Genomic DNA, 25,005 nt, shown 5'->3' on the forward strand with positions numbered 1-25,005 from the left:
ACTATAGGCCAATATCCCTGATGAACATAGATGCCAAAATACGGAACAAAATACTAGCAAATCACATACAGCAATATATCAAAAGAATTATTCACCATGACCAAGTGAGATTCATCCCAGGGATGCAAGGCTGGTACAATATTTGCAAATCAATAAATGTGATACACCACATAAACAAATGAAAGATAAAAACCACATGATTGTATCAATAAGTGCTGAAAAAGCATTAGACTAAATCCAGCACCCATTTCTGATAAAAACGCTCAGCAATTTGGGAATAGAGGGATCATTTCTCAACATAATAAAGGCCATATATGAAAGACCTACAGCCAACATCATACTCAAGGAGCAATAACTAAAAGTATTTCCCTTAAGAACAGGAACAAGACAGGTATGCTCACTTTCACCACTTTTATTTAACATAGTACTGGAAGTCTTAGTCACAGCATTCAGACAGGAATAAAAAATAAAAGGGATCCAAATTGGAAAGGAGGAACTGAAACTGTCCTTATTCGCAGATGACATGACACTATACATAGAAAACCCGAAAGACTCCCATCAAATATTTACTAGACTTGATAAATGAATTTGGCAAAGTAGCAGGATACAAAATTAACGTCAAGAAATCGACAGCATTCTTATAGACCAATGATGAATTCACAGAAAGAGAAACTAAAAAAAAATTGCATTTACCATTTCACCAAAAAATTAAGATACCTAGGAATAAACTTAACCAACGAAATAAAGGACCTCCTTGCAGAAATCTACAAGACATTGGAAAAAGAAATAGAGAAAGATATAAAAAAGCTGGATTGGAAGAATTAATATAATTAAGATGTTCATACTACCCAAAGCAATCTATAGATTCAATGCAATCCCCATCAAAACACCAATGACATACTTCACCTAACTAGAACAAATACTTCAAAAGTTCATATGGAACCAAAAAAGACCTCGAATAGCCACAGCACTCTTGAAAAAGAACAAAGTTGGAGGGATCACATTACCAAATATCAGGTTATATTTCAAAGCAAATGTAATCAAAACAGCCTCTTACTGTCACAAGAACAGGCAGATAGATCAATGGAACAGATTAGAGAACCCAGAAATGGACCCAAGACAGTATGCTCAATTAATATTTGACAAAGGGGGCAAGAGCATACAGTGGAGTAAAGACAGCCTCTTTAATAAATGGCGTTGGGAAAATTGGACAGCTGCATGCAAAAAACTGAAACTAGACCACCAATTTACACCCTACATGAGAATAAACTCAAAATGAATAAAAGACTTAAATGTGACTCATAAATCCATAAAAATCCTAGAAGAATATGTAGGCAACAAAATTTCAGACATCATACGCAGCAGAATTTTCACTAATAGATCACCTAAGGTAACAGAAACAAAGAGAAAATTAACAAATGGGAATACATCAAACTAAAAAGTTTCTGCACAGCAAAAGAAACAACCACCAAATTGGAAAGGCAACCCACTCTATGGGAGAGCATAATTGCCAATGATAAATCAGATAAGGGATCAATTTCTAAAATATATAGAGTGCTCGTACAACTCAACAAAAGGAAGACAAAGAATCCAATTAAAAAATGGGCAGAGGAGCTGAATAGACACCTCTCCAAACAGGACATACAAATGGCTAAGAGACAAATGAAGATATGCTCAACATCACTAATCGTCAGAGAGATGCAAATTAAAACTACAATGAGGTATCACCTCACACCTGTCAGGATGGCCACCATCAATAAATCATCAAACAACAAGTGTTGGCGAGGGTGTGGAGAAAAGAGGACTCTAGTATACTGCTGGTGGAAATGCAGACTGGTGCAGCCACTATGGAAAACAATATGGTGTTACCTCAAAAAATTAAAAATTGAACTGCCATTTGACCCAGTGATCCCACTTCTAGGAATATACCCTAAGAAGCTGAAACACCAATCAGAAAGAATATATGTACCCCCATGTTCGTAGCAGCACTATTCACAATAGCTAAGATCTGGAAACAGCCCAAATGTCCATCAGTTGACAAATGGATAAAAAAGCAGTGGTACATATACAGAATGGAATACTATGCAGCTGTAAGAAAGAAAGATCTCTTGAGAGCCTGGAAATGGCCGCGAAATGAATGGAGCTACACAGACCATCTCCCAGGACCAAACTGGATTTACAACGAAATTAAAGGCAAATCGTCAGGAAGGGGCAACCGAAAGACACCTTGGAGAAACACATAACCAGAAATACTGACTCAATCCTGGTAGGCTTGCGAGGACATGAGAGGGGGCCAGGAGCCCATGGTCAGCAGCGGCCTGGGCAGGGACCAGGGAAGTCCGCGGGAACTTGCTGCTACTGGCTCCCTTGCAACCCCGCCTGAGTCCTGCGAACTCTGTTGCCTGCTAAGCACTCGGCTGGTGCCGCATGGACTCACTGGGACCAGGGGAGTCTGCGGGACCAGGGGGCTCGGTGGGAAGTTGCTGCTACCGCCTCCCTTGCGACCCTGCATGGGTCCTGGGAACTCTGTTGCCTGCTAAGCCCTCGGCTGGTGCCGCACGGACTCGCAGGGACCAGGGGACTCTGCTGGAAGCTGCTGCCACCTCTGCAGTGTCCCGCTATCATGGCTCAGTCCTGGGGTTTCTGCTGAGTACAACGCCCTTGGCTGGTGCCACAGATGGGCCGCCCTTGGCTGGAAGCAGCGCCCTCGGGTTAAAAGTCCCAGGTGGCTCCACTACGCAGAGACCGGACAGAGGCTAAATTGGCAGCAGCCACTCACCTTGGGCTCCAGCAGAGGGAAGGCAGACTGGACTAGAACTGTGTGGGGACACTCGGGTTTTGGAGGGTGCTAAGAGCTTTCGCTGAGTGCAGCCACGCAGGACTGTGGCTGTTTTACTCCTTCTTAGGGCCCTGGGGAGAGGCGGCGGACCCTCCCTCAGAGATTCAACCCCACCTGGTGGCCATTGAAATGCTAATCGAGGCCCATTAACAACCAGCAGCTGCCCCATCCCCGGGAAATCCTCTTACACTGAGCACCTGAGGGAGTTTTTCAGGCAACTCAGAAACCAAGGGTCTTCAGGTGACCTCTACTAATAGCCTCCAGGCAAAAAAAGCTAGAGGATAACTACCATTCCCTGGGATAGCAATACTAACCAGAAAAGCTAAGACTTGACAGTGGTGTTTAAAGTGGGTCCTCCCTGGCTCATCCAAACCCAGGAGAGGGAGCCACAAACAGCAGAACACCAATACCCACAGGGAAAATTTGGCAGACTCCAAAGCCCACTGTGATAGCCAAAATGGTGAAAAACAGAAACAAAAGCCAAATGAAAGAACAAGAGACCTCTACGGAAGATGACATAAATGAGGTGCAGTTAAGCAAGTTAACAGAACTAGAATTTAGAGCCATGATGTTGAGGAAGCTCAACAGCATGTTTAAGGATATGAGCACCATGAGTAAAGACATAGAAATGTTGAAAATCAACCAGTTGGAAACTAAAAACCAACAGGAAGAAATGAAGAATGACATATCAGAAATGAAAAACACACTGGAAGGTCTAAAAAGCAGAGTAGAGGAAGCTGAGGACCGGATCAGTGAATTAGAAGACAGGCTAGATGAAATCAACCAATCAGAAAACCAAAAGGAAAAAACGATTAAAAAACAGGAAGAAAGCTTAAGAGAACTGTGGGACAACTGGAAACGTAATAATATTCGCATCATAGGAGTCCCTGAAGAAGAAGAAAATAAGCAAGGGTTAGAGAACATATTAAAAGAAATAGTGACAGAAAACTTCCCTAATTTGGTGAAGGAAGAAGGCATTCAAGTTCAAGAAGCACAGAGAGCCCCAAGTAAGAAGAACCCAAACAGGCCCACACCAAGACACATAGTAATCAAAGTGCCAAAAATTAAAGACAAAGAGAGAATCCTAAAAGCAGCAAGAGATAAGCAACAGGTTACCTACAAAGGAAACCCCATAAGGCTCTTAGCTGACTTCTCACAAGAAACACTACAGACTAGAAGGGAATTGGCATGAAGTAATCAAGGTCATGAAAAACAAGGACCTGGATCCAAGACTACTCTACCCAGCAAGGCTATCATTCAAAGTAGGTCAAATGAAGAGCTTCCCAGACAGAAAAAAGGCTAAGGGAATACATTAGCACCATACCAGCACTGCAAGAAATGTTAAAAGGACTGCTGTAATTACCAGGAGAAATGGGAATAAAAATAGAACCACACTAAACAAAAATGGCAATAAATAAGTACATATCAATAATCACCTTGAATGTAAATGGACTGAATGCTCCCATAAAAGGCACAGAGTAGCTGATTGGATAAGAAAGCATGACTCATCTATATGTTGTTTACAAAAGTCCCACCTCACAAAAGACTCACATAGATTGAAAGTGAGGGGATGGAAAAAAATCTTCCAAGCAAACGGAAAAGAAAAAAAGTTGGGGTAGCAATACTCATATCTGATAAAATAGATTTCAGAATGTAGGCCATAATTAGAGACAAAGAAGGCCACTACATAATATTGAAAGGATCTATCCACCAGGAAGATATAATCTTGATAAACATATATGCACCCAATATAGGAGCACCAAAATATATTTAAAAACTTCTGGAGGACTTCAAAGGAGAAATTGATAGCAATACAATCATAGCAGGGGTCTTCATCACCCCGCTCACATCACTGGATAGATCCTCTAGACAAAAAATTAGCAAGGAAACAGAGACTCTAAATGAAGCACTAGACCAAATGGATTTAATAGATATCTGCAGAGATCTACACCCCAAAACTACAGAATTCACATTCTTCCCAAGTGCACATGGGACATTCTCAAAGATAGACCACATGTTAGGGCACAAACTAATTCTCTACAAGTTCAAGAAGATTGAAATTATATCAAGCATCTTCTCAGATCACAATGGCATGAAACTAGAAATCAATTGTAAGAAGAACTTACAAAGACATTTGAAAACATGGAAGCTAAATAGCATGTTATTAAACAATGAATGGGTCACCGAGGAGATCAAGGAAGAAATCAAAATCTTCCTGGAAACCAATGAAAATGAAGACACAACAACACAAAATCTATGGGTTGCAGTGAAAGCAGTTCTGAGAGGGAAGTTCATAGCACTACAGGCCTACCTCAAAAAACAAGAAAAATATCTAATAGACTATCTAACCTCACAACTTAAAGAACTAGAAAGCAAACAAAAAGAAAACCCCAGAGCAAGTACAAGGAAGGAAATAGTAAGGATCAGAGCAGAAATAAATGACAAAGAGACCAAAAAAAACAATTCAAAGGATCAATAAAACAAAGAGATGGTTTTTCGAAAAGATAGACAAGATCGTTGGACCCTTAGCTAGACTCACCAAGAAACAAAGAGAGAGAACCCAAATACACAAAATCAGAAATGAAAGAGGAGAGATAACAACTGACACCACAGAAATACAATAGATCGTTAACAACTATTATGAACAATTATATGGCAACAAATTTGACAATCTAAGCGAAATGGACAAATTTCTAGAAACACATAGTCTCCCAAACCTGGATCAGGAAAAGATAGTAAACTTGAACAGACCAATAACAACAAAAGAAATGGAAGATTTAATCAACACTCTCCCAGCAAACAAAAGCCCAGGCCCGAATGGCTTCCCGGAGGAGTTTTACCAAATATTCAAAGAACTAATACCCATTCTCCTCAAACTATTTCAAAAAATTCAAGAAGAAGGAAGACTTCCAAACTCGTTTTATGAAGCCAGCACAATTCTAATTCCAAAACCAGAAAAAGACACAACAAAGAAAGAAAACTACAGGCCAATATCCCTGAAGAACATAGATGCCAAAATCCTGAACAAAATACTAGCAAATCGGATCCAGCAATACACCAAAAAAATTATTCACCATGACCAAGTGAGATTCATCCCAGGGATGCAAGGCTGGTACAATATTCGCAAATCCATAAATGTGATACACCACATAAATAAAATGAAGTATAAAAAACACATGATAATATCAATAGATGCTGAAAAAGCCCTCGACAAAATCCAGCATCCATTTCTGATAAAAACGCTCAGCAGTGTGGGAATAGAGGGATCATATTTAGACATATTAAATGCCATATATGAAAGACCTACAGCCAACATCATACTCAACTGGCAAAAACTAAAGGCATTTCCCTTAAGAACAGGAACAAGGCAAGGATGCCCACTTTCGCCACTCCTATTTAACATAGTACTGGAAGTCTTAGCCACAGCAATCAGACAGGAAGAAAAAATAAAAGGGATCCAAATTGGAAAGGAGGAAGTGAAACTGTCCTTATTCGCAGATGACATGATACTATACATAGAAAACCCCAAAGACTCCATCAAAAGTTTACTATACTTAATAAATGAATTTGGCAAAGTAGCAGGATACAAAATTAACGTCAACAAATCGATGGCATTCTTATTCACCAAGGATGAACTCACAGAAAGAGAAACTAAGAAAACAATCCCATTTACCATTGTGGCAAAAAAATTAAGATACCTAGGAATAAACTTAACCAAAGAAATAAAGGACCTATTCGCAGAAAACTACATGTCATTAAAAAAAGAAATAGAGGAAGATATAAAAAAGTGGAAGCATACACCCTGTTCATGGATTGGGAGAATTAACATCATTAAAATGTCCGTATTACCCAAAGCAATCTATAGATTCAACGCAATCCCCATCAAAATACCAACGGCATACTTCACAGAATTAGAACAATTACTTCAAAAGTTCATATGGAACCAAAAAAGGCCTCGAATAGCCACAGCAATCTTGAAAAGGAAGAACAAAGTTGGAGGGATCACAATACCAGATTTCAGGTTATACTACAAAGTCACTGTAATCAAAACAGCCTGGTACTGGCACAAGAACAGGCATATAGAGCAGTGGAAGAGAACAGAGAACCCAGAAATGGACCCAAGGCAATATGCTCAATTAATATTTGACAAAGGTGGCAAGAGCATACAGTGGAGTAAGGACAGCCTCTTTAATAAATGGTGCTGGGAAAATTGGACAGCTACTTGCAGAAAAATGAAACTAGACCATCAACTTACACCCTACACAAGAATAAACTCAAAATGGATAAAAGACTTAAATGTAACTCATGAATCCATAAAAATCCTAGAAGAAAATGTAGGCAACAAAAGTTCATACATCATACACAGCAGAATTTTTTTTTTTTTTTAATCCTCACCCGAGGACATTTTTCCGTTTTTTGTTCAGACAGAGTGGGAGGGAGAGAGAGGAGAGAGAGAGAGAGAAACATCGACGTGAAAGGGACACATCGAGTGGCTGCCACCCGCACGACCAATCAGGGCCGGGGACAAACTGCAACCAAGGTACGTGCCCTTAGCGGGAACCAAACCCGGGTCTCTCTGGACCGCAAGCCGACGCTCTAACCGCTGAGCCAAACTGGCCAGGGCCGCAGCAGAATTTTTACTGACCCATCACCTAAGGCAATAGAAACAAAGGAGAAAATGAACACATGGGAGTACATCAAACTCAAAAGCTTCTGCACAGCGAAAGATGCAATCATCAAAACGGAAAGGCTACCCACTGTACGGGAGAGCATAATTGCCAATGATATATCAGATAAGGGGTTAATTTCCAATACATACCCAATTAAAAAATGGGCAGAGGAACTAAATAGACACCTCTCCAAACAGGACATACAAATGGCTAAGAAACATATGAAGAAATGCTCATCATCACTAATCATCAGAGAGATGCAAATTAAAACAACAATGAGGTATCACCTCACACCTGTCAGAATAGCCACCATCAACAAATCATCAAACAACAAGTGTTGGCGAGGGTGTGGAGAAAAGAGGACTCTAGTGCACTGCTGGTGGGAATGCAGACTGGTACAGGCACTATGGAAAACAACATGGTGTTACCTCAAAAAATTAAAAATTGAACTTCCATTTGACCCAGTGATCCCACTTCTAGGAATATACCCTAAGAAGCCTAAAACACCAATCAGAAAGAATATATGTACCCCCATGTTTGTAGCAGCACTATTAACAATCGCTAAGATCTGGATACAGCCCAAGTGTCCATCGGTAGACGAATGGATAAAAAAGCTGTGGTACATATACACAATGGAGTACTAAGCAGCTGTAAGAAAGAAAGATCTCTTATCCTTTGAGACTACACGGAGGGACCTAAGTGAAAGTATCATCCTAAGTGAAACAAGCCAAACAGAGAAAGACAAGTTTCATATGATCTCATTTATTTGTGAAATATAATGAACATAATAGTCTGAGGAATGGGGTGGACCCAGAGACGCGGAAGTGGGGTACAGACTGACAATCCCCTAAACAGGGTGGTGGTGGGGGAGAGATAAACCACAGAACTTATATACATGTATGCTTGAACAGTGGACATGGACAACAATCTTGGGAAAGGGCAGGGCAGGGAGGGATGGGGAGGGGGGAATCAGTGGGGGGAAAAGGAGAAACATCTATAACAAAAATTAATTAATAAAAAAGAAAGAAAGAAAGATCTCTTATCCTTTGATTCGACATGGAGGGACCTGGAAAGTATTATGCTAAGCGAAACAAGCCAAACAGAGAAAGACAAGTATCATGTGATCTCACTTATTTGTGAAATACAATGAACATAATAGTCTGAGGAATGGGGTAGTCCCAGATACATGGAAGTGGGGTACAGACTGACAACCCCCAGAGGAGGGGGTGTGGGCTGGAGGTAAACCACAGAGCTTATGTGCATGTATGCATGAACAATGGACATGGACAACAAAGCTGGGGATGGGGTGGGGAGGGAGGGGGAGGAAGGAGAAACATCTGTAACAAAAATAAATTAATTAATTAAAAAAAAAAATACCATCCATAAGGTCCTCCCTGGTGTTGTGGTGTTGGCCCCAGTTCTCTACTTTTTGCCAGAACACTCCTTACTTTTTTCTACTTTTTTGGAACTACAGATATTTTGGTAAACCTTCAATGTAGTATTTAAAAGAACTTCAGGTAACATTTATAAATCAGAAGTTATCAATCTTAAGTCTGTAGCACAACCAATCAGCTGGAGCTGAGGGCAAGTATACACTTTTAAGAGAGCTTTTTGCTCTACTGTGAAGTTCAGTCCTCTTTACTCATAAGAAATGCAGGTATACTCAGATCCTTCCTGCTTCACTCATTTAAGTTATTTGCCTGGGCCCTCTAGGCATATCTTTTGCAACCCTGATTTAGAGGATAATTGCCAAATGGTCTACTTTGCCTTGGTTCTTAAGCTAAAACCTTTATATAGCTAGAGGCAGCAAATAAATATTCTTATAGCCACATCAATATGAGTATTTATTTATAAGCCACTTACCATTCCAGTTACCATTAAATGTTCAACCTTGCAAATAAAAAATTTTATTCACGTTATTCTTAATTATGAAGGATTCACTTTACCATTTAAATTCTAACAATTTATACTTTTAATTTTGGTTTTCAATGTCCAGAATAGTTGTAAAGACCAGTAACTATCAGATTAAACAATGGATGTAGCCACTTAGTCAAGACTCACTGAAATCAATCTTATTACTTCTTTAAAATAATTTTAATTCATTAGTGATAGTATTTGAAGAACATCAGTGTCCTGCCACCAACGTATACGTTGTACAGTAAATGTAATTCCATTTGAATAGAAAGTTCAGGTATGATATATCACTGAATCATACATAGGAGATATAACAAAATGGTATGATAAATTACAATGCCAAAACCTTTTAGTAACCTTTACCACTCAGGTACCCAGTGCGTGTCATTTAAATAGATAAAATTGCTCTTTAGGAGTTCTACTTTCTTGAACTACAACTCTGATGGAATATCTCATGTCTTTTATTACAGACTGAAAGTGTGGTATAATGTTTTAACAGTTTCCCCTCAAACATCATCTGTTTGTTATATGGGAGAGGCAAGCATATAAACAATTAATGACAATGGGCTGTAGTAAACACCAAACTATTCTTAGGAACCAAATGCTGCCAAAGAAAAATAGCAGACTTGCCTAGCCAAATTAGGGATTATTACACTGGAGATATTTGTGCTAAATTGTGAATACATAACAACAAACATATGAAAGTTCATGTTACATTTGATCCACTAACTGGAATATCTAACAGGAATGGAGAGAATTACAGTGCTGTAAAGGAAAGCTAGATGAAATAATGAATGACCTTGAAAGTCATGTTGAGAAGTTTGAATTTTTAGTCCATTAGCGATTTTATAAATGAAGTTTTTTTTTCCGGTACATGCCCCTAGCGGGAACTGAATCCGGGACTCTCTGGTCCACAGGCTGACGCTCCAACCACTGAGCCAAACCAGCCAGGGCAAAATGAATTTTTAATATGGAGAAGTTTCATGATATGTGATCTGTATTCTGGAAAATTAGTACCATGTCAGAATGGAGAGAGCTAAAATCAGAAAGACCAAGTAGGCTACGCAGAAGTCCACCCGAGATATGTAAGCCTGGATTAATGTAGCAAGGAAGTGGCAGAAGACAGATATAAGAGATACTTCAGGAGTAATATTTGAAATAACACTTTCAACCACTTGGACAAGGGCAATGTACTTTAAAAAGAAAGAAGTGAGAAGAGTCCTACATCCCCAAGCTTTCTGAAAGCCTGTTCTGGACTGCACTGCAGAGATGAGAGCCCAGAGCATGGCATTTTGCTGAACAGAGACAGAGATTGGAGTTAAGGACTACTGAGGTAGTTGGAATTTGTAGGTTAGACTACCAGAGAGAAAGAGCTCCAAACATCTGCATCAGGGTCCTCTTGAATCTTTGTGTATGCATTCAATAGCACCTATGAAGAAAACAAAGACCAGCTTCTGGGGAAAGAATACCTACTAAGCATCCATGACACACAGGGCTGGGGATATTGGAGTTCTGGCAGAGAACTGAAGAGAGAACATTGAACACATTCAGGAAACATTTCAGAAAGGCACTATAAATTAGAAATATAGCTAATCTAGCTCTGGAGAAGAGGTCACTTTTAACCCAACCTAACAAGCATAAGAACACATATCAAAAATAGTGAGATGATCTGAAACATCATTTGGGGCTTTTTAAAGAAAAAACACAAAATCTATAAGTTTAACAACATAGTAGCCACAATGTCCAGCACACACACCCACACACACACACACACACACACACACACACATACACTTTTTAAAAGAATACTAGATAGGCAGAGTGGGGAAATTTAATCTATAACCAGGAGAAAAAGCACAGAATTAAAAGTCAAGGGCTTTAGAACAACTATTGTAAATATATTTGAGGATTTACAGAAAAATATGAACATAATGGGGGAACAGATGGAGACCCTCAGTAGAGAAATGGAAACTATGGGAAAAAAATCTGAATAAATATAATATTGAAATGAAAGATTCACTGGATAGATTCAATACCAAGTTAAACACTGGGGAATATTAGTAAAATTGAAGTCAGAAATATAGGAACAATTCAAACTGAAGCACAGAGAAGGAGGAAAAAAGCCTGAAAAAATTAACATATTCTTAATGGTCTATTAAACTATATCAGTCAGTCTAACTGTGTTTAATTGCAGTACTAGACTAAGATCAAAGAAAGATTGAGCTGAAGAAAATTTATAAAAGGAATGGTTGAAATCCTGAATCCTGAAACACCTATCAAAAAGAATATATGCACCCCTATGTTCATAGCAATGTTATTTACAATAGGTAAGATCTGGAAACAGCCCAAGTGACCATCAGTAGACGAGTGGATAAAAATGTTGTGGTGCATTTACACAATGGAATACTGTGCAGCTACAAAAAAGAAGGCTCTCTTACCCTTTGAGAGCACAGAGGGACCTGGAGAGTATTATGCTAAGCAAAGTAAGTCAATAGAGAAAGACAAATATCACATGATATCACTTACAGGTGTAATTTAATGTACAAAATAAACTGATGAGCAAAATAGATCCAGAGACTTGGAAGCAGGAACAGACTGATAAACTTCAGAGGGATGGGCGTAAAGGGAGTGGGAAGAGATTAACCAAATAATTTACATGCATATATGCATAGCCCATGGACACAGACAATAGAGCAGTGAAGGCCTGGGGGAGTGGGGGTGGGGTAGAGGGGGACAATGGGGTATAAAAGCAGGGGCATCTATAATACTTTCAATAATAAAGATTAAAAAAATAAATAAAACTTAGCCCAAAAATTAGAGGCTCAAAACAAAAACAAAAAAAAGGAAGTAATGAAAGCAAGAAGAAAATGGAATGGCGCTGGTACAGGGCCTGGGAGGGGGTGGGAATGGGTGCGGGGGAGGGAGTAAATCTGTCAACCTAGTATTCTTTATCTAATGAAAATATTTAAAAATTAGAGCAAATAAAACCATTTTCACACCGAAAAGCTGAGAAAATCTGTTACTAACAAATCCACACTACAAAAATATTAAATCAAGTTCTTAATGATGAAAAAAATATGTGCCAGATGGAAATTTGAATCTAAGAGAACAGAGTGTGCCAGTAATGGAAAATATCTAGGTAAGTTTAAAAGATTTTTTATTCATATCATTTCTTTAAAAGTATTTGATTGTTGAAAACAAAAATAACAGTGTAGATATAAACTATATGATAATTATAACAAAGAATGATAGAGATGGTAGTATAATTTTATTAGATTCTTGTCCATGAGATACTCTATCAAAGTTAGACTGTGATAAATTAAAGATTCATATTGCAAACTCTAGTGCAACCATTGGGAAAAAAATAAAACAAAGAAGTTTAATCAGGTAATTGAGGAAATTAATAGGACACTAAAAATATATTTAACCCAAAAAAGGTAGGAAAGGAGAACTTAACAAAGAACAGAACAGATTAAAAACAAATAGCAAAATGGTAAACTTAACCGAAACTCAAAAACATCAAAATAATTGCACTAAGTGGAATGGACTAAACACTTTAACTATAAGACAGAGACTGTTAGAGTGAATAAAAAGCAAGACAAAAATGTATGCTGTTTACAAGAAGTGTACATTAAATCTTAAGACACAGATAGGTTAAAACTTTAAAAATGGAAAAAGATTAACACATACAAACACTAATCATAAAAAAGCTAGAGTGTCTGTATTAACATCAGACAGAGTAGACTGCAGGACAAGGAATATTATGTAAAGAGGCATATTTCTTCAACCTGATAAAGGACCTTTATAAAAAACCTACACCTAAATTATACTTAATGGTGAAATACTGGCAACTTCTCCCCAGCATGAGAACAAGGCAAGGATATCCACTCTGACCGCGTCTATTCAACACTGTAGTGGAGGTCCCAGCAAGTGTAATAAGATATAAAAGAGAATATTTTTTTAATTTGATTGGGTATGGTGATTGTGGGGTAGGGGTAGAGGGGAGATGGAAGAGGGCATAGAGGATAAAGGGTGATTGAAAAAATAAACTTAAATAATCTTAAATCAGATTGGAAAAAAGGAAGTCAAACTTTTCTCTCTTTGCAGGCAACATAATCATCTATGTAGAAAGCTCTAAGGAATCTACAAAAACTAAACAAAACCTATTAGAATAAGTGATTTTAGTAGAGTAATAGACTACATTGTCAATATACCTAAATCAATTATATTTCTATGTAAATTATTTATAGAAATAAATAATTGATCATCTTAAATTTTAAAAATATTTTTAGTAGCATCAAAAATATGAAATACTCAGGAATAAATTTAACAAAATATATGCTAAACCTTTACACTGAAAACTTTAAGACATTGTTGAGAGAAATTGAAGAAGACCTAAATAAATGGAGACACATTTTTTATGGCCCAGAAGATTATTTGCTAAAATGACAATATTCCCTCAGTAGATTCAATCAAATCCCAAATAGAGCCCCAGCAGGCTTTTTTAACAACAGAAATTGATAAGCCAATTATTTCTAAAATATATATGGACATTCAAAGGACCTAGAATAGCCAAAACAATTTTCAAAAAGTAAATAGTTATACTTTGTGGTTTCAAGACTTGGTATAAAGCTATAGTAATTAAGGCAGTGTGTTACTGGCATAGATAACAACAAAAAATCAGAAACAGACCCACACAGCTGATTTTCAGTCAAGACACCAGAGCAATTCAATACAGATAGTGATATACTTTTTCAAGAACTGGAACTTCTTTTTCTTACTTTTTCAATTACAGTGGACATTTAATATTATTTTATATTGGGCCCTGGCCGGTTTGGCTCAGCGGTTAGAGCGTCGGCCTGCGGTCCTGAGAGACCCGGGTTCGGTTCCCGCTAAGGGCGCGTACCTCGGTTGCAGTTTGTCCCCGGCCCTGGTCGGTTGTGCGGGTGGCAGCCACTCGATGTGTTCCTTTCACATCTATGTTTCTCTCTCTCTCTCTGTTCCTCTCTCTCTCTCCCACTCTACCTGAACAAAAAAATGGGAAAATGTCCTCAGGTGAGGAAAAAAAAAATTATTTTATATTGGTTTTAGGTGAACATCATAGTGGTTAAACATTTATATAATTTGATCTCTCCAATAATTCTAGTGCCCATACACTGTTATCACAATATAATTTTTTATATTCCCTATGCTGTACTTGACATCCCATGACTGTTTTGTAATACCAGTTTCAACTTCTTAATCCCTTTACCTTTCTAACTCCCCTCCTCTCTTACAATCCCCCTTCCCTCTGACAACCACTGGTTTGTTCTCTGTGTCTGAGTCTTTCTGTTTTGTTTGTTCGTTTATTTTGTTCTTTACATTCTGTATATATAAGTGAAATCATGATATTTGTCTTTCTCTGACTTATTTCAGTTAACATAATACCCTCTATTTCCATGCATGCTATCACAAACAGTAAGATTTCATCCTTTTTTTTTTAATCCTCACCTGAGGAGATTTTTCTATGTTTTTGTTCAGATAGAGTGGAAGGGAAAGAGAGGAAGAGAGAGAGAAACATCGATGTGAAAGGGACACATCGAGTGGCTGCCTCCCACGCAACCCATCCAGGGCCGGGGACAAACTGCAACCGAGGTACATACCCTTAGCAGGAACCAAACCCAGGTCTCTCGGGACCGCAGGCCGACACTCCAACAGCTGAGCGAAACTGGCCAGGGCAAGATTTCATCTTTTTTATAGCCATCTTTTTATAGCCATATAATACTGCATTTATATATGTAACATTTTATCCTCTCACACTTGGGTTGCTTCTATATTTTGGCTATTGTAAATACTACTACAATGAACATATATATATAATTTTTTTAAATTAGTGTTTTGGGTTTCTTCAGATGTATACCCAGAAGTGGAATTGTTGGGTCATAAGGCAGTTCCATGTTTAATTTCACGAGGAATTTCCATACTGTTTTTTGTAGTGGCCGCACCTATTTCCATTCCCACCAACAGTGCATGAGGGTTCCCTTTACTAGATATCCTCACCAATACTTGTTTTTTGTTGATAGCCATCCTAACAGGTATGAAGTGGTATCTCATTGTGGTCTTAATTTGCATTTCTCTGATGATTAGTGACATTGAGCATCTTTTTATATGCCTATTAGCCATCTGTATATCTTCTTTGAAGAAGTGTCTGTTCAGGTCTCTGCCTGTTGTTGTTGTTGTTTTTTTTAATGTTTATTTATTTATTTTTGTTACAGATGTTTCTCCTTTTTCTCCCATTGACACCCTCCTTCCAATCATGCCCCACCCCCAGCATTATTGTCTATGTCCTTGTTTATGCATACGAGCATATAAATCCTGTGGTTGATCTCTTCCCTCCCCTTCCTATCCAACTCTTCTGTGGTTTGTCAGACTTCGTCACCCCATTTCCATGTCTCTGGGTCTATTTTGTTCCTCAGCTTGTTTTGTTCATTATGTTCCACAAATAAGTGAGATAATGTGATATTTGTCTTTCTCTGATTGGCTTGTTTTGTTTAGGATAATACTCTCCAGGTCCCTCCATGTCGTCTCAAAGGATAAGAGGTCTTCCTTTCTTACAGCTGCATAGTATTTCATTGTGTATATATACCATAGCTCTTTTATCCAACCATCTATTGATGGACACTTGGGCTGTTTCCAGATCTTAGTAAATGTAAATAGTGCTGCTATGAAGATGGGGGTACATAAATTCTTTCTGATAGGTGTTTCAGGTGTCTTAGGGCATATTCCTAGAAGTAGGATCACTGGGTCAAATGACAGTTCAAATTTTAATTTTTTCAGGAAACACCATATTGTTTTCCATAGTGGATGCACCAGTCTGCATTCCCACCACCAATGTACTAGAGTCCCCTTTTCTCCACACCCTTGCCAGCACTTGTTTGATGATTTGTTGATGGCAGCCATTCTGGCAGGTGTGAGGTGATACCTCACATTGTTGTTTTAACTTGCATCTCTCTGATGATTAGTGACATTGAGCATTTTTTTATAAGTCTCTTGGCCATTTGTATGACCTGTTTGGAGGGGTGTCTATTTAGGTCCTATGCCCATTTTTAATTGGATTTTTTGTCTTTTATTTGTTGAGAGCACTCTATATGTTTTGGAAATTAACTCCTTATCTGATGTATTATTGGAAGTTATGCTCTCCCATATAGGGGGTTCCCTTTCCATTTTGATGCTTGTTTCTTTTGCTGTGCAGAAGCTTTTTAGTTTGATGTAGTCCCACGTGTTCATTTCTTCCTTTGTTTCTCTTGCCTAAGACATTGTATCAGTGAAAATTCTGCTCCGTGTGATGTCTGAAATTTTGTTGCCTACACTTTCTTCTAGGATTTTTATGGATTCATGAGACACATTTAAGTCTTTTACCTATTTTGAGTTTATTCTTGTGTATGGAGTAAGTTGGTGGTCTAGTTTCATTTTTTTGCATGTAGCTGTCCCATTTTTTCAACACCATTTATTAAAGAGGCTGTCTTTACTCCACTGTATGCACTTGCCCCCTTTGTCAAATATTAAGTATAATGACTTGGATCAATTTCTGGGTTCTTTGTTCGGTTCCATAGATTTATATGCCTGTTCTTGTTCCAATACCAGGCTGATTTGATTACAATGGCTTTGTAGTATAACCTGCTATCTGGTATTGTTATCCCTCCTACCCTGTTTTTTTTTTTTTTTCAAGATAGCTGTAGCTATGAAGTCTTTTTTGGTTTCATGTAAACTTTTGGAGTATTTATTCTAGTTCTGTGAAATATGTCATTGGTATTTTGATGGCGATTGCATTGAATCTATAGATTGCTTTGGGCAGTATGGACATTTTAATTATGTTAATTCTTCCAATCCATGAACATGGTATATGCTTCCACTTTTTTATATCTTCCTCTATTTCTTTTTTCAGTGACCTATAGTTTTCTGCGAATAGGTCCTTTATTTATTTGGGTAAGTTTATTCCTAGGTATCTTAATTTTTTTGCCACAATGATAAATGGGATTGCTTTTTTAGTTTCTCTTTCTGTGAGTTCATCATTGGTGTATAAGAATGCCGTTGACTTCTTGATGTTAATTTTGTGTCCTGCTACTTTGCCAAATTCATTTATTAACTCTAGTAGATTATTGGTGGAGTCTTTAGGGTTTTCTATGTATAGTATCATGTCATCTTCAAATAAAGGTAGTTGCACTTCCTCCTTTCCAATTTGGATCCCTTTTATGTTTTCTTCATGTCTAGTTGCTGTGGCTAGGACTTCCAGCATTATGTTAAAGAAGAGTGGCATGAGTGGGCATCCCTGTTTTGTTCCTGTTCTTAACAGAAATGCTTTTAGTTTATGCCCATTGAGTATGAGGTTGGCTGTAGGTTTTTTATATGTGGCTTTTATTGTGTCAATATATGATCCCTCTATTCCCACATTGCTGAGCGTTTTTATCAGAAATGGGTGCTGGATTTTGTCAAATGCTTTTTCAGCATCTATTTATGTGACCATATGGTTTTTATCTTTTGTTTATGTGATGTATCACATTTATTAATTTGTGAATATAGTGTCATCCTTGCATCCCTGGGATGAATCCCACTTGGTCATGATGAATAATTATTTTTTATGTATTGCTGGATCTGATTTGCTAATATTTTGTTAAGGATTTTGGCATCTTGTTCATCAGGGATATTAGCCTGTGGTTTTCTTTCTTCATGGTGTCTTTATCAGGTTTTGGAATTAGAATTATGCTGGCCTCAAAAATGAGTTTGAAAGTCTTCCATCTTCTTGGAGTTTTTTGGAATAGTTTGAGGAGAATGAGTGTTAGATCTTTATTGAATGTTTCGTAAAACCGGTGAAGCTGTCTGAGCCTGGGCTTTTGTTTGCTGGAAGTTTTTTGATTACATCTTCAATTTCCTTAGTTGTTATTTGTTCAAGTTTCCAATCTCTTCCCGGTTCAGTTTTGGGATACTGTGTGATTCTAGAAATTTTTCCATGTCTCCTAAATTGTCCAATTTGTTGACATATAATTATTGATAGTGTGTTTTAATGATCCTTTGTATTTCTGTGGTGTCTTTGTTACTTCTCTTTAGTTTCTGATTTTGTTTATTTGGGTCCTCTCTTTTTGTTTTTTATTATTTCTGACTATGGGTCCATCAATCTTGTTTATCTTGAACCAGCTCTTTGTTTCATTGATCTTTTGATTTTTTTTTTAGTTTCTATGTCATTTAATTTTGCTCCAACCTTTACTATTTCTTTCCTTCTACTTGCTCTGGGTTTTTCTTTTTGTTTACTTTCTAGTTCTTTTTTTTTTTTTTTTAATCCTCACCGGAGGACATTTTTGCATTTTTTGTTCAGACAGAGCGGGAGAGAGAGAGAGAGAAACATTGATGTGAAGGGACACATCGAGTGGTTGCCACCCGCACGACCAACCAGGGCCGGGGACAAACTGCAACCGAGGTACGTGCCCTTAGCGGGAACCGAACCCGGGTCTCTCTGGACCGCAGGCCGACGCTCTAACCGCTGAGCCAAACCGGCCAGGGCTACTTTCTAGTTCTTAAAGTTGTAGGGTTAGAAAGTCAATTAGGATTTTTTCTTGTTTCTTGAGGTAGGCCTATAGTGCTGTGAACTTCCCACTCAGGACTGCTTTCGCTGCATCCCATAGATTTTGTGTTCATTTTCACTGGTTTCCAGAAAGTTTTTATTTTCTTCCTTGATCTCCTTGGTAACCCATTCATTGTTTAATAACATGCTGTTTAGCCCCTCTATGTGTTTGAATGTTTTTGTGTGTTTTTCTTGTAATTGATTTCTAGTTTCATCATTGTGATCTGAGAAGATGCTTGATATGATTTCGATCTTCTTGAATTTGTAGAGACTTACTTTGTGTCCTAACATGTGGTCTGTCTTCGAGAGTGTCCCTTGTACACTTGAGAAGAATGTATATTCAGCAGCTTTGGGGTGAAATGTTCTGTAAATATCAGTTAAGTCCATCTGATCTAGTTCATCTTAAGGACTCTGTGTCCTTGTTAACTTTTTGTCTAGATGATCTATCCAGGTCTGTCACTGGGGTGTTAAAGTCATCCACTATGATTGTATTGCTATTGATCTCTCCCTTGAAGTCCCCCAGAAGTTTCTTGATATATTTTAGTGGTTTTGTATTTGGTGCATGTATGTTTACCAGGGTTATATCCTCTTGTTTGATTAATATTATATAGTGGCCTTCTTTGTGTCTTATTATTGCCCTCATTTTGAAGTTTATCTTATTAGATATGAGTATTGCTATACCAACTTTTTTTTCTTTTGATTTCCATTTGCCGGGAAATTTTTTTTCCATCCCTTCACTTTAATCCTGTGTGAGTCTTTTGTTGTGAGGTGACTCTCTTGTAGACAACATATATATATATTCAGTCAGCTTTTGATTGGAGATATTAATCCGCTTATATTTGAAGTTATTATTGAGAGTTATTTATTAGTTGCCATTTTTATTTTATTCCTGTGTTCCTCTCTTTCTATATAGTTCTTCTCCTTCTTACAGCAGTCTTTTTAGCATTTCTTGCAGTGCTGGTTTGGTGGTGGTAAATTTTTTTAGCTTTTTTGTTTTTTTGTCTGTGAAGCTCTTTTTTTCACCTTCAATATTGAACAATAGCCTTGCTGGATAGAGTAGTCTTGGATTCAGACCCTTGCCTTTCATTACTTTGTATACTTTATGCCAGTTCCTTCTGGCCTGCAGTGTTTCTATTGAGAAATCAGCTGACAGTCTATTGGGAGCTTCCTTGTAGGTAACTTTCTGTCTCTCTCTTGCCTCCTTTAAGATTTTTCTTTGTCTTTAATGTTTGCCATTTTAATTATGATGTGTCTAGCTGTGGGTGTTTGGGGGTTTATCTTGCTTGGGACTCTCTGTGTTTCCTGGACTTGTGTGACTTTTTCCGTCACCAAATTGGGGGAAATTTTCTGTTGTTATTTCTTCAAACAGGTTCTCTATGCCTTTCTCTGATTCTTCTCCTTCTGATACCCCTATGATGCGAATGTTGTTACGTTTTGTATTGCCCCAAAGCTCCATTAAACCCTCCTGCTTTTTAATTTTTTCCCCATTTGCTGCTCAATTTGGGCATTTTTTTTTCTGCCTTGTCTTCTAACTCGCTGATTCAGTCTTCAGCTTCTTCTAATCTACTATTGAATCCTTCTAAGGTATTTTTCATATTAGTTATGTCATTCTTTATTGCCTCTTGATTTTTGTTCATAGCTTTTACCTCTTTTTTTAAGTTGATTTAGTTCCCACTGAGCTCTTTATAATTCTCATTAAGTTTCTTGTAGTTCTCACTAAATTATTTGAGCATCCTTAAAATCATTGCTTTGAATTCTTTATCTGACAAATTGCTTTCTTCCATTTCATGTAGTTCCTTTTCTGGTGATTCCTCCTTTTCTTTCTTTCTTTCTTTCTTTCTTTCTTTCTTTCTTTCTTTCTTTCTTTCTTTCTTTTTTTTTTTTTTGATATGTGCCTCTAGTGAGAACTGAACCCAGGACTCTCTGGTCCACAGGCCGACGCTCCAGCCACTGTGCCAAACCAGCCAGGGTGTCCTCCTTTTCTTTCATTTTGGTATTGTTTCTTTGTTTTCCCATTTTAGCAGTCTGGTAGTTCTAGGCCGTGTGAGGGATGTTGGGATGTGTAGGCAAGTTGGTGTGTATCAAATAATGCTGCTGTGCCGCCTAGACTGTTTTGGTGTGTGGCGCCTCTTGCCTACTGTGGGTCCTGGAGCAGTGATTCTCAACCTTCCTAGTGCCGTGACCCTTTAATACAGTTCCTCATTTTGTGGTGACCCCTAGCCATAAAATTATTTTTGTTGCTACTTCGTAACTGTAATTTTGCTACTGTTATGAATCGCCATCAGAAATATGTGTTTTCCAATGGTCTTAGGCGACCCCTGTGAAAGGGTCGTTTGACCCCCAAAGGAGTCACAACCCACAGGTTGAGCACTGCTTTCCTGGAGGATTGACAACTGGTGGTTGGTATTGGTCTGTTGTGGTAGGCGCTGCTCTTGGGCACGGGTCCCGCTGGGACACTTCTAGGGCATGCGGGTCCCCACCGGGGCTCTGCTGGGGAGCATGGGTCACCCTCTGGGGCTCTGCTGGGGTGCACAGGTCCCAGCCCAGGCTCTGCTGAACTCTGCCTAGTTTTTAATTGGATTGTTTGTTTTCTCTATGTGTGTTGAGTTGTACAAGTTATTTATAAATTTTGGATATTAACCCCTTATCAGATGTATCATTGACAAGTATCTTCTCCCATTTTGTAGGCTGTCTTTCGTTTAGTCTAAAGTTTTCTTTGCTATGCAAAAACTTTTTAGTTTAATGTAGTTCTATTTGTTAATATTTCCTTTTGTTTCCCTTGCCCAAGGAGATATATCAGAAAATAATACTGCCAAGAGAAATTTCAAGAGAGTTTACTGCCTGTTTTCTTCTAGGATTTTTATTGTTTGGAGTCTAACATTTAAGTCTTTAACCCATTTTGAGTTTACAACTGTATATGGTGTAATTAGGTGGTCTAGTTTCATTTTTTTGCATGTACCTGTGCAATAGTCACAACATCATTTATTGACTAGACTATTTTTACCCCATTGTATATTCGTAACCCCTTTGTCATATATTAATTAACCATATAGGTGTGGGATTATTTCTGGGCTCTCTATTCTGAAAACTAGAACATCTGAACTTTCATATACAAAAAACACCCAAAAAACTGAACCTCAACCCCTACTTTACACCATTCATAAAAATTAATTTAAGATGAATCATAGGTATAAATGAATACTAAAAATATAAAGCTACAGTACTTTAAGAGATTTCCTGGGACTCAGAAAGCATTAACCTTAATTTAAAAATTGACTAAATGGGCTTCAAAAAAATTAAAACTGCTCATCAAAAAGACATTTTTAGGAAAATAAATAAGCAAGCCACAGAGAGTGAGAGAAAATATTTCTAGTACAGTTATCTGACAAAAGACTTGTATCCAGAATATATCCCACAATTGTATAATAAAAAGACATACTTTTTTTAAAAGGCAAAAAAAATTGAACAAAGCACTGGTCAAATAAGCTTATGAAAAAGAGCACTACACCACCAGTTAAGGAAATTCAAATTACAAGTAGTTACCACTGCTTCACCCACTAGAATGGCTAAAATAAAAGAGACAGGAAATTCTAAATATTGGTGAAATGTAAAGCAATTATCATATTTCCAGTGGAAACAGAATATGGCAAAACTACTTTGGAAATTCCTCTGGAATTTCTAAAGTTAAACATTACCTGTTGATTCAACAATTCTTCTTGGTTTATATCCAAGGAAATGAAAGTATGCATACACAGAAAGACTAGTGTGGGAATTTCACAATAGCTTTATTCATAAAAGCCAAAATCTTAAATAACCCAAATGTCTAAAAACAGAATGAATAATCAAATTGTAAAGTGTATACTACTTTTGCCCCACCCTGTATGTGCATATAATAATATAATGATATGGTTTTTAAATGTTCTTTAAAGGAAGTTTTTTCTGAACCTCTCTACCCTCCTACCTGGAGCCCCATCTGTACTAACTATGTAATAGAATCCAGATGTCTGCCTCCCTTTCCAGACTGGAAGCACTGTCTTATTCATTTCTGTATCCATGGAGCCATGCCCAGTGTCTTAACACCTGATAAGTGCTTAGCACCTGTAGGAAAAGATGGATGAATGCAATTACTGATGGGACAAACCAGATGAATGATTGAAATTAGGGCATAATGTTAAGTCTTTCAGGAATAAGAACCACATTTATAACAATAATATTGCTAATGTAATAAAAATGTTAATAATTATTATTGGATAGCTGGAAACCCTAAGGCCTTCATCCTTATAATCTGGATTTTTCCAAGGTATGGTGTTTCACCCTAAGACATGCCTACTGGACGTGTCCCTTACATTCCACTTCCTATGCTAGCCTTCCTTTATGCTTGTATGACTGACAGAAACTAGTCTTTCTGTGCCTCAGTTTGTCTTCACTCTAACTCAGCTTTCCCCCACAGATCCCCTCTACCACCCCAAAACATTTCTGCATCAGGTTTAGTCCAGACTTCCCAATACTCTGTTTTTGTCACTTTCTCTTTCAAGGACCACAGTGACACTTGACCCTCTGGAACCCAAGGTTTTCTTCCGCATGTTCCAGCTCCTCCAAAACCTAGCCTCTCTGGCCCATCTCATATTGCTTCCTACACCTCCCCAGAGCTCACCATCCTGCTGGTCAACCAGTCTCATTATTATATCACATTCAGTCCTACTTCCTACTTTTTATTACTCCAGGTTTCTTTTCCCCAAAAGACCAGAGCATCCCCACAGCCTGGGAATTTTTCTTTTGAGATATCTACAAAGAAAATAATTTGCACGTATTTAATCAATAATTTACTGCAATCTCTTTTACTTTTCTACTGTGGAAGCACCCTCATCTTTTCCTCCATATTAAAATTATTGCTAAATAGAATTTGCCTTAAAAAATTAAATTTTATTTTCGTTATCAATGAATACAGCTTTTGATTTTATGGATTAATAAAATGGACCTATGTAAACTGTATTTCTAAACAAATAATGAAAGAGGTTGATATTTTAAAAGAAGCACAATTTTAAATACTACTTTTCTTTTAATTTTAAAAATTATTTTTCTTGCTTATTTCTGCAGTCTTAAATATTTCTTAATTTCTTACTAAATGATTATTTTCTCTTTTTCTTTAACTCTGTCAGACCATTCAAAGAATTCATTTGATGAAGTATTGAGGAGTCTAATTGTTTAATAGGCAGAAATTAGTTCCTGCAAGAGTACTTTAAGAACTAGCAAATACCAGGCATAATTACAAATTCCTTAGAAGAATCTGTTTCTACACAATAGGTTAATTGGTTATAAGTAGACATCACTGGCCACAATTTAAACCCAGCTTCTAATTTCATTCGTGCTTTTTTTTTAAGTGACAAGTTGGGATCAAATTAAGTCACCTTGAAGGAGCAATTAGCTACTACTCTCTGATTTTCAAGATTTAAGTGGTCTAATGCACCTGCATTTAGCTTCCCACTAGCATACTGCCTACAGATCTAGAGTTCTTCCCCAAAGTTGTCAAAGCCTTGTCTCATGATGGGAACTCTGTAGTCAGATGACCAGTATATACTTTAGATTATGATCATTTCTTTGGAAGAACCAAGGCAGTTCTTAAGAAAATTGGAGCCAAAACAGAGATATATTTGCCTAAAGAGGAAAATTGTTATGGGACTGCTTGATCCAGATAACTGCCTCAACTCTCTGGACTTTCCACATACAGATGGCTTGTTCATTTATGTGATTATAGAAAGTACTTATTTTTTTTCCTTTATTTTAGTGGTGCAACCTATGCATTGACTTGGTGGCATTTACCAGTGAAATATTCAAGGGAGCAGTTTTCCAGTCACTGGACGGAATTATTGTCTCAGCTAACTGCAAGCTGCGGAAGATCTTCACTTTGAAGTCTAAGCCTCCAGACACGGCTGATAAAGACGGTATGTTCAAGCTGCTGTTGAGATTTTTTAATTCTCCAGTGTTTT

General features: G+C 37.6%; 1 protein-coding gene across 2 annotated transcripts in view; it reads left to right on the top strand.

The window, feature by feature from the left end:
* CFAP20DC (CFAP20 domain containing) overlaps positions 1–25,005 on the top strand; it is a 258,264-nt gene that overhangs the window by 92,004 nt on the left and 141,255 nt on the right. For both annotated transcript variants that reach the window (XM_036267094.1, XM_036267095.1), the window contains exon 6: positions 24,804–24,960. In XM_036267094.1, the coding sequence (XP_036122987.1) occupies positions 24,804–24,960 (157 nt within the window). The remainder of the gene's footprint in view (positions 1–24,803; positions 24,961–25,005) is intronic.

Source organism: Molossus molossus, unplaced genomic scaffold (assembly GCF_014108415.1).
Source record: "Molossus molossus isolate mMolMol1 unplaced genomic scaffold, mMolMol1.p scaffold_m16_p_18, whole genome shotgun sequence".
In the NCBI taxonomy this organism is placed as follows: Eukaryota; Metazoa; Chordata; class Mammalia; order Chiroptera; family Molossidae; genus Molossus; species Molossus molossus.